The sequence below is a fragment of the Bactrocera dorsalis genome, chromosome 3 (assembly GCF_023373825.1).
Source record: "Bactrocera dorsalis isolate Fly_Bdor chromosome 3, ASM2337382v1, whole genome shotgun sequence".
NCBI classification, from domain to species: domain Eukaryota; kingdom Metazoa; phylum Arthropoda; class Insecta; order Diptera; family Tephritidae; genus Bactrocera; species Bactrocera dorsalis.
Genome location: NC_064305.1, coordinates 52767276 through 52776005, shown reverse-complemented (window position 1 = coordinate 52776005; position 8730 = coordinate 52767276). Strand labels below are relative to the sequence as shown.

General features: G+C 38.2%; 1 protein-coding gene across 1 annotated transcript; it reads left to right on the top strand.

Annotated features, from left to right (window-relative positions):
* Window positions 1-332: 332 nt before the first annotated feature.
* On the top strand, window positions 333-8268 carry LOC105225398 (nucleoprotein TPR). The gene is made up of 6 exons (XM_011203835.4): window positions 333-634; window positions 850-7207; window positions 7272-7564; window positions 7623-7759; window positions 7826-7964; window positions 8028-8268. Exons 1-6 carry the CDS (start codon window positions 484-486, stop codon window positions 8180-8182), a joined length of 7233 nt encoding a protein of 2410 aa, XP_011202137.2. The 5' UTR covers window positions 333-483; the 3' UTR covers window positions 8183-8268.
* The last annotated feature ends 462 nt before the right edge of the window (window positions 8269-8730 follow it).

Sequence of the window (8730 nt, the reverse complement as noted above, 5' to 3'; positions counted from 1 at the left end):
AAGCCACTTGTCAAAATTGTCAGCTATGTTGTAGGCAGCCAGCAATTTGATAATTAATCATAGTGTCAAGATGCCGTTGTCAAAGAAAAATCATAAAATTCTTGAAAGTTTTGCACGAAATATAGTATATAATTTAACGGAAGGAGAGCAAAGTGTTTAGAAATCCATCTCGGTGTAAACTATATCTGCAGATATTTATTCATTTTGATTAGAATTTGTTTGTGAACTATTTGCTATCAACTCTGCGTCTAGTCAGTACATCACCTATCCTCAAAATAGTTCTGTACCTAAAAATATGACATGTGGTAACCTCGTTAATCTATTGTGAATTGCAGTTGGTTATTATTTTGCGTACAACCGGGTTAGAGCTTGCCGCTGTATATACGAAAATTTTTTCGCGTCTGAAGGGATTAGGTTGACGGTTTTATAATAATATATTGAATAGTTTCAGTTGTTTGTGTGTAATATTAGAAATAATACAAAATGGATCTGACGGGTCCTCTTTTGATATCAAACATCTTGTCTGGTGAGGAACTGGAGAAAACACCGCTTGTGGTGCAAGATAAATTAAAGACATGGCTAGACGGATTTGTTGATGAATTCTGTAAAAATAAAGCAGCGGCAAATCGCCTTCGTAAGTAAATTTGTTCTCGTGTTTAGTAATAATATTGTTTTGTATCAAATTCTGTAGATAGCAAATAATCTAACCTCAAACAAATGGCGTCTCTTATTTTTTGCAAACTGCATTTATTTCGACGCTGTACATATATAATTAGAATATGCATTTATATATATGTATGTATATAAGTATAAAAATATAATATGGTGTTTTTTACTATTTTAACTTAGACGATTATGAACAAAAATCTGAGGAGTTACAAGCTCAAATTCAGGATTATGAGGTGAAATTAGAGAGTCAAGATAAAAATGTTACAGAACTTCGTACTCAACTGGACAGTGTTTCTGCGGATCGTGTTCATCTTCTTGAGAAGTGCAGTAATCACGAAAGAGAATTGGCAGCCCTACGCGCTGAAAGAAATTCTGTAGCGGAAGAACGGGATTCTTTGTTGAAGTTAATCGAGCGTCAAAAGAGTGAGTTAGATAGGCTACAGGAAGAAATTCATTCCTATCAACAACAACTTAAAAATGCTATATCTTCAAAATGCGAAGCTATTGCTAGAGTAGACGAAATAGAAAGCCAGAAAGTGGCGCTCGATTTTAAAGAACGACGAATGGAACAAGAACGAGCAATGCTTCATAATCAGATTCGAACTCTCACAGACGATTTGAATCGCAATATATCTGAGCTTCAGAGTATTAGACGAGATAATACAGTGCAGGGTATGCATCTTGAGGCCAAGCTTGCTGACAAAACTGAGGAACTGAAAATAGCACAAAATCAGTGTGCGCAATACAAAGAAACAAATGATAGGCTAACTCAAAATGTTCAAGATTTGTCAACTAAAATATTAACACAAAATGAAGAAGCGAACAAAATGATGGATTTCTACAAAAAAGAGCTTGAGGCAAAAACGAAATTGGCTGAATTATACAAAAGTAATTGCGAAGACACAGACATTGAGCGTAATGAACTAAGTGCGGCAATAACTGATCTAAAGCGCATGCTGGCTGAAGCCAGTGAACAATATGGAGAAATAGAGACAAAACTCAAAGCTACTGTCCTACAACATGATCAAGAATTAGAAGAACGCGACAAAATCATTGAGTCTCAAAAATCTGAGCTTCAACACGCAAACGATTTGTTGAAAGAGCTGCAAAATGAAACTACAGAGAGTGCTATATCGAAAATTGCTCCTTCTGCGGCAATTGCTAGTAAATTAATAAGAACTGATATGTCTTTGACGGAATTATATTCACTTTATGTCAAGAGTTCGGAAGAACTTGAACTTCAAAAACGAGAAAATGCCCGCCTAAACCTTCAACTAAAAACAATCTTGCAAGAATTAAGCGAAAATGCTCCTGTAATTAAAAAACAAGAACTCGAGTACGAAAAATTAATTGAAACCAATAATATTTTAGCTCACCAGCGTGATGAATTACTAAGTAAGAAAGCAGATATGGAGGATCTTATGGACAACGCACATTCCAAAATAAATCACTTAGAAAGAGAAAATAAAAAATTAAAGAATTCACAGAATGATCTTAGTCGTCAAGTGTGTTATTTACTTAAGGAAGTTGAGCAGTTACGAATCGGACTAATTTCAGATAACGGCCCCAATCAAAGTGGAAATCTTTCAACCACCGATGATGTTATATCAAAGAAATTGGTCACATTCAATAGTATTGTCGAATTGCAAGAGAATAATCAAAAACTATTGCTTTTGGTTCGCGATTTAAGCACCAAATTGGAGGATGCCGAAACATTGAAACAGCAAATGGATGCTGCAGCATATCAAGAGAAAATTGAAAACTACGCCAAGAAATTCCAGTCAATGCAAGAAACATTGAATCAACAAAATAATACAGTGGCAACATTGGTTTCGAAATGTGAGCGTTATAAGAAAATGTATTTCGATCTTCAAAAAAATGTTCAGAAGTCCGGTTCACAATTAGAACTGAGTACTGCTGATGACGCTGAAATGGTCGACCTAGATGAAACTGAAAATAAAAATACAACTAACACTTCGATCCAAAGTAAGAATAGAAAATCTACAGATTCAAATGCAGAACGTCGCATAAGAGACTTGGAGCAGCAGTTACAAGAAGTTAAGGAACAGCATAAGACACTTAAGGAACAGTATGAATATTATACAAAGGAGAAAAAAAATAACGAACGTATTATGAATGAACAATTTGATTCAATGCGCACGGAAGTTAGGGAATTAACTTCAACCAATTGTAAACTTATGTCTTCTCTAGAGTATAGCAAAGAGCAAATCAAACTACAACAGAAGAACATATCCACCTATAAGCAACAAATTACAGCTCTGGAAGATCGTAGCAAAAACTATGAGAATACCATTATAAAACATGAGCAAACTGTACATTTCCTAAAAGACGAAGTCATGAAGTCTCAGCATGGACTCTCCTCTGCTCAGAGCGAAGCATCTCATTTACGAAGTGAAAATCGCATACTTAAAGACACTGTAAATCGGCTGCAAGCTGAAAAGGAAGGTTATCACCGTGAACAGCAAAATCAAAATTTGCTTTTGAACAACTTGGAGTTGATCAAATCTAATTTAGAACGTTCTGAAATGGAAGGACGAGCCCGTTTGGAACAAAGGTTGGACGAAACAGTACGCGAATTGTCCGCCCAACGTCGTCGATTCCAGGAGGAGGAGGATCGCTTCCGTGAAACCACAAGTGATCTTAAGCGACAAGCTGAATCGGCAAAGAAGCATATGGAAGAAGAAAGATCTCAATCTGAAAAACTACGAAATGAGTTACATTTAGTTCGGGATGAGCTCGCAGCAAAAACAAATCAAATCGATGAGCTTAGCAAGAAATTACAGGAAAGCCTAACTCCATCCAAAAATGACAATCCCATTGCTTTGGCGAACAAAAAAGCTCGCGAATTTGAAGTAAAACTTGAGGAAGCTAAAATTGAAATAAATTCTTTGCAAAGTGAATTGGCAAAGACTAAAGAACATGCGGATCAATATTTTAAAATGTCCCAAAGCGCTGAGGCCGAAATTAAAAATCTTCATGAAGTGCATACCGCATACACCACTAAAGCTGAGTCTCAACTGAATGAGTTGAAATTAGCCGAATTGAATCTAAAATCTCGCATTAGCGAACTGGAAGCAGAGGTGCAACTCGCATCTGTAACAGAAGTACCAAACTCCAATCAATCCGATCAACTGAAAAGGTCTAAAGAAGAACTGAAAGATGCTCTACAGAAGTTAAGTGAGTGTAACCGAAATCTTCGCACATTGAGAACAGAAAATACTTCCTTGTCAGAAACACTAAACTCAGTACAAGGAAAATATGCCAATGAAATGATGTTGCATTCAGCCGACATACAAGAGCTTACAAAAGTTAAGGCTGAAATGACTAAGGTACAAGATCAAATAAATGAATTGATCATAGAACGAGATTGTGCCAAAAAAATGTACGAAGAACTTAAAGGCTCACACGATGAGTCGTTACGTTTACTCCAAAATGAAAGAGATGAAATGGATAAGCGAATAGTGGATCTGAATGGACTTAATTCCAGCTTGCACGATCAAATTGAAGCATTAACAATGAAACTAAACATACTCAGCCAATCACAAGCGCCAAACTTGTCTACGAATTCATTGAATGAATCAAATATGGATACTTCTTGCTCAGATTTAAATCGTTCCAAATTAGAAGATGACTCCAAGAATAATGACCAATTATTACAAATCATAAAATATTTACGAAAAGAAAAGGACCTTATCGACGCAAAATTGGACATATTGAAAGCCGAAAATGCGCGTCTGCAGTCGGAGAATATGATTTTACAGAAAAAAATGGATGAATTAAAGGGAAGCTTTAACCAGGAACGAGCTAAGTCTGAGACCTTAGTGGTTTCAGCCACGAAACACGAAGAAATCCTTCGTAAGATAGAAAACCTAAATGCCATAACTGATAGTAATAGAATATTACGTGAAGAACGTAACTCTCTTGCTGCACGTGTAAAAGAGCTCAACGATCACATTAACACTATTGAAAATGATTTATTACCTTTACAAAATCAAAATCGAGAACTCTCCACAAAGATTGAGGAACTCACTTCAGAAAATACTTCATTACGCACAGAAGCTATTAAGTGGCGGCAACGTGCCAACGTTTTGGTTGAAAAGAGCAATAAAAATCCTGAGGAATTTAAGCGTCTACAAACGGAACGGGAAAATTTGGCTAAAATGTTGACGCATGAAAAGGACTTACTGAAACAAACTACCGATGAGCTAAACGCCATCAAAGCAGACAAGCTTCAACGTGAAACCGATATAGCATCGCTTGAAAAGCAAATCCAAACTCTAAATGAAGAAAAGAAAAAAGTCACTGAAGATTACACCGGTGTACGTCAAAATAACATGCGCATGTTGCAAGAGATTATGGAATTGCGCAATAAATTGTTACAAAAAGAAGAATCCCTACAAAAGCTTACTGAAGAAATGGAATCTAAAGAAGCTCAATTGCAAGATTCAAAGAACAAAGAATTCCAGATTCGCAAAATAGCTAAACGCTATAAGGACTCCTATTTAGAGTTATCCAATAAAACCGCGGCCGCCTCTTCAGATGGTTCTGCAACGACGCAAGATAACATGGATTTGGGCGGCAACAGTGGAGCTGATGGTTCTGCAGCCACTGCAACGGCCGTAAGTAATGAAATAGAACAGCAGCGTACTACCATTGAAAATCTTAACGGTGTCATTCGTACAATGCAAGAAGAAAGCGATAAGCTACGCAAGGACTACGATGATTTGAAAACGGCAGTAGAAATTGATGATCGCACCAAAACTCTTTTACGTGAGGCGAAGGCACGTATTGTGAGTTTAACTGAGTCCAAGAATGCTATCAGTCAGGAATTAAACACTACTAAGAGCAAATTACAGAATGTTTTACAAAGTTCTGAAAACACAGATTCTACTATTAATAATATAAAAACTCAATATGAAGAGACTTTAGCAAGGCTGGAGAAAGAATTACTTGAACAAAATAACCAGAATAAAGAGGCAATTGCTCGTCTGACCAGAGAAAACGAATCTTTGTTGATGCGCATTAATCAACTAAACCGACAACTTGGTTTACAACAATCAGCTAAGCCGTCCACGAGTTCGGTGGCCATAACCGATAAAGGTTGCATTTCAGAATCTTCTCTACGTACAGCGAACGTTAAGCCTATGTCTGGGTCCACAACCGTACAGCAATCGGCAACAGTAACACCATGGCGCGGAAGTGAAACCCCTTTGGCTAGTATTCGACCAATATCGGTGCAGAATAGCCGAACAGCAGCAATTCTACCTACTAGCCAACAGCCTGCGGCCGGTGGATCATCGACGTCGACGTCAACTTCATCGTCTAGTACTACAAACGCTTCGACTGGCAGCAGTAACACGGCATTGGTTCCCCCACAACAGCAGGTGCATACTACTGGCAGTAGTTCAATAGAATCGATGTCATCGTCGCCAACTTCATCGCACACCGATTATATGCCATCCACGAGCACATCGGCTTCGGTTGCGGTTGCTGCTATTCCACCAATGGGTTCTACATCTGCAGCAGAAAGTTCACAAGAAGCAGAAAGCATTCAACAGCCTCAGCAAAATGAATCACAATTGCTTGTAGGTGGCGGCCAGCAACAGGTTGTTGCCCTAGTTTCGCCACGTGTTGAAGGGTCCTCTCAAAATGTACCATCTCCAAATCTGCAACTTCAGCAAGATCCTAGTAATCAACAACCGAGTACATCGGGAACTACCAGTTCGAGCTCACATATTGCCGTTAGTAGTCACAGCCGTCATGCACCTTCGAGCAGCAGCGTTACCACTACACAAGCTGGTACATCAGGCGGTCATAAGAGATCTCGCGAGCCAGAAGGTGACTCATCTACAAATGTTGAAGATTGTAGTGCTGATAAAACCGCCAAACATCCAAAACGTTTGCGTGGATCTGAGCCCACTATTTTGGGTGTAACAGAGTCAGGAATTGATGTTGAGTATCAGGTTCCGACTTCATCGCAGCGTGATCAAGAGGATGACATTGTTGTTGTTGACTCAGAGGAGGAAGACGACGGTATGATTGATGCTGATGATGGACCAACCGACGGGGATGCCGAGCACGAAGGGTATGAAGACTCGTATGAACAAGACCAAGACATGGATGAAAACGAAATTCCAGAAGTCAATGAAAGTAATATACACGCTGATGCCGAAGTAGATAACAATGAAGTAGATGTGGATGAGGGTACAGAGAACCAAGCACAGTGCACTTCAGGCACTGACAACCAGCCAGATGCTCATTATAACACTGGAGCTAGTACAAGTCAAGCAGCAGCGGCTGCAATAGCACACAGTCATGAGATGGATAGCCATCAGCAGAGCCAAACTATCAGCAGCGGTAGCTATGAAACCAACACCAATGCCCCTCTTCCAACTGGCCCACAATGGAAGCAAACTCGCCCACAGAAAGCGACAATAATGTTACCACAACAGGGAATTAGTGGAAACATAAATGATAACACTGAACAAGATCCCAGTGGAAGTCGACCTTCAGATAGGTAGGGTTTATTATTTTATAAACTAATTTAAACAAAGCAATAAAATAAACATTGTTTTTAACAGCGGTGCTGAGATCGTGAGCTCACCACAAGGTTCAAAATTTGGAGCTAGTGAAACTGCTGTCCATTCCGACCAACATGAAAACATTGCTGCTACTAACGAGGCGACCGAGGAAAATGTAGTAGAGAGTGAAGAACTTGTTGGAGAACACAACGACGAGAATGGACCAGACGCTTCCAAAAGTGGTGGGTCGGGTGAAGCCGCGCTTGCCGCAGAAGAAGATATGGAAGCTGTAGAAGAAGAGTTTGCGGAAGAAGCTGCTACTGGTGAAGTTCCTGAAAATGCAGATAGCGAAAGTGAGTTTAGCAGAGAAAGCTCTAAACATTTAATTTAAACTTCAACGACATTTTTTAGGTCACCATAGCAGCGGTGCTACCCAGTCTGAAATACAAGATATCCAGCAAAATCAGGTCGAAGCAACGTCTGAAGATAATGAAGGCGCAGATGGGGTTTCCTCAGAGGGTGAAAAACAAGCTGTAGAGGAAGTAGAAGTACGTATTTTCAAATAAAATGTAAAAACGTAATTTTAATTACTTTTAATAATTTTTCGTGTTTAGGAAGAAGGACGTGAAGCCGAAGCCTCCACTTCACCTTCAATCACCACACGTTCGAAAGCCATCAAAGGGACGACAAATGTAAGAAGACCATCTCGTGGGTTTCAGCGAGGTGGTAGACCTACACCTATAATTTGGCAAGGTATAAATAAATGATATATGTGAAACAAATATGTCCACCTAAAATGAATTTTCCTATTTACAGATAGCGCTGGCCATTCAAGGAATGTTTCGCCAAATCACCGTGGACAAGAGCAGCCTGGTAGTCCACTTCGTGGTTTTCCCAATCAGCGTTCGCAAAGAGCCCGACGTATGCGACGCCCAACCGGAGGAAATTACGGAAACATGCGTTACTCATAAATATTAGCCATTAGAAATAGTATTTAAAATATCATATACCGCACCCATTATATTCCTCAATATAAAACGCTCAACATAAAAACTGATTTAATTAATTTTGAATACAGCCACTTTATTTTTAGTTATAGATATATTAGTTTTACATATATATACACTATTACCGTGTTTAAATCTACTCGGTGGAATTGAAAGTAGAGCAATTCAATTTAAACCAATCCGACTATTTTTGGTATTACGATTTTCAACGATTTTCAGTGGGAAGTTTAATTGGTATTGCCAACATAAAAAAATGAAGATTTGACAGATAATTAAATAGCTGAAAATATTTAAACGAAAAATCAAAATCGATTTTATTTAGTTATTGTTCACAAAAAGGTGAAAAGTAAATTTCCATGTTTTAGGTCGTAATTAGAAGAAAAAATATATGCCATGTAAAAGTTTGCTTTTTTATTTAGGAAACCGCTTTAAAGGTATACTTTAAAATATGTGGTTTTAATTTTTAATTGAAAATGAAATCACTTAAAGAAACACTTATTATTTTTTATTAA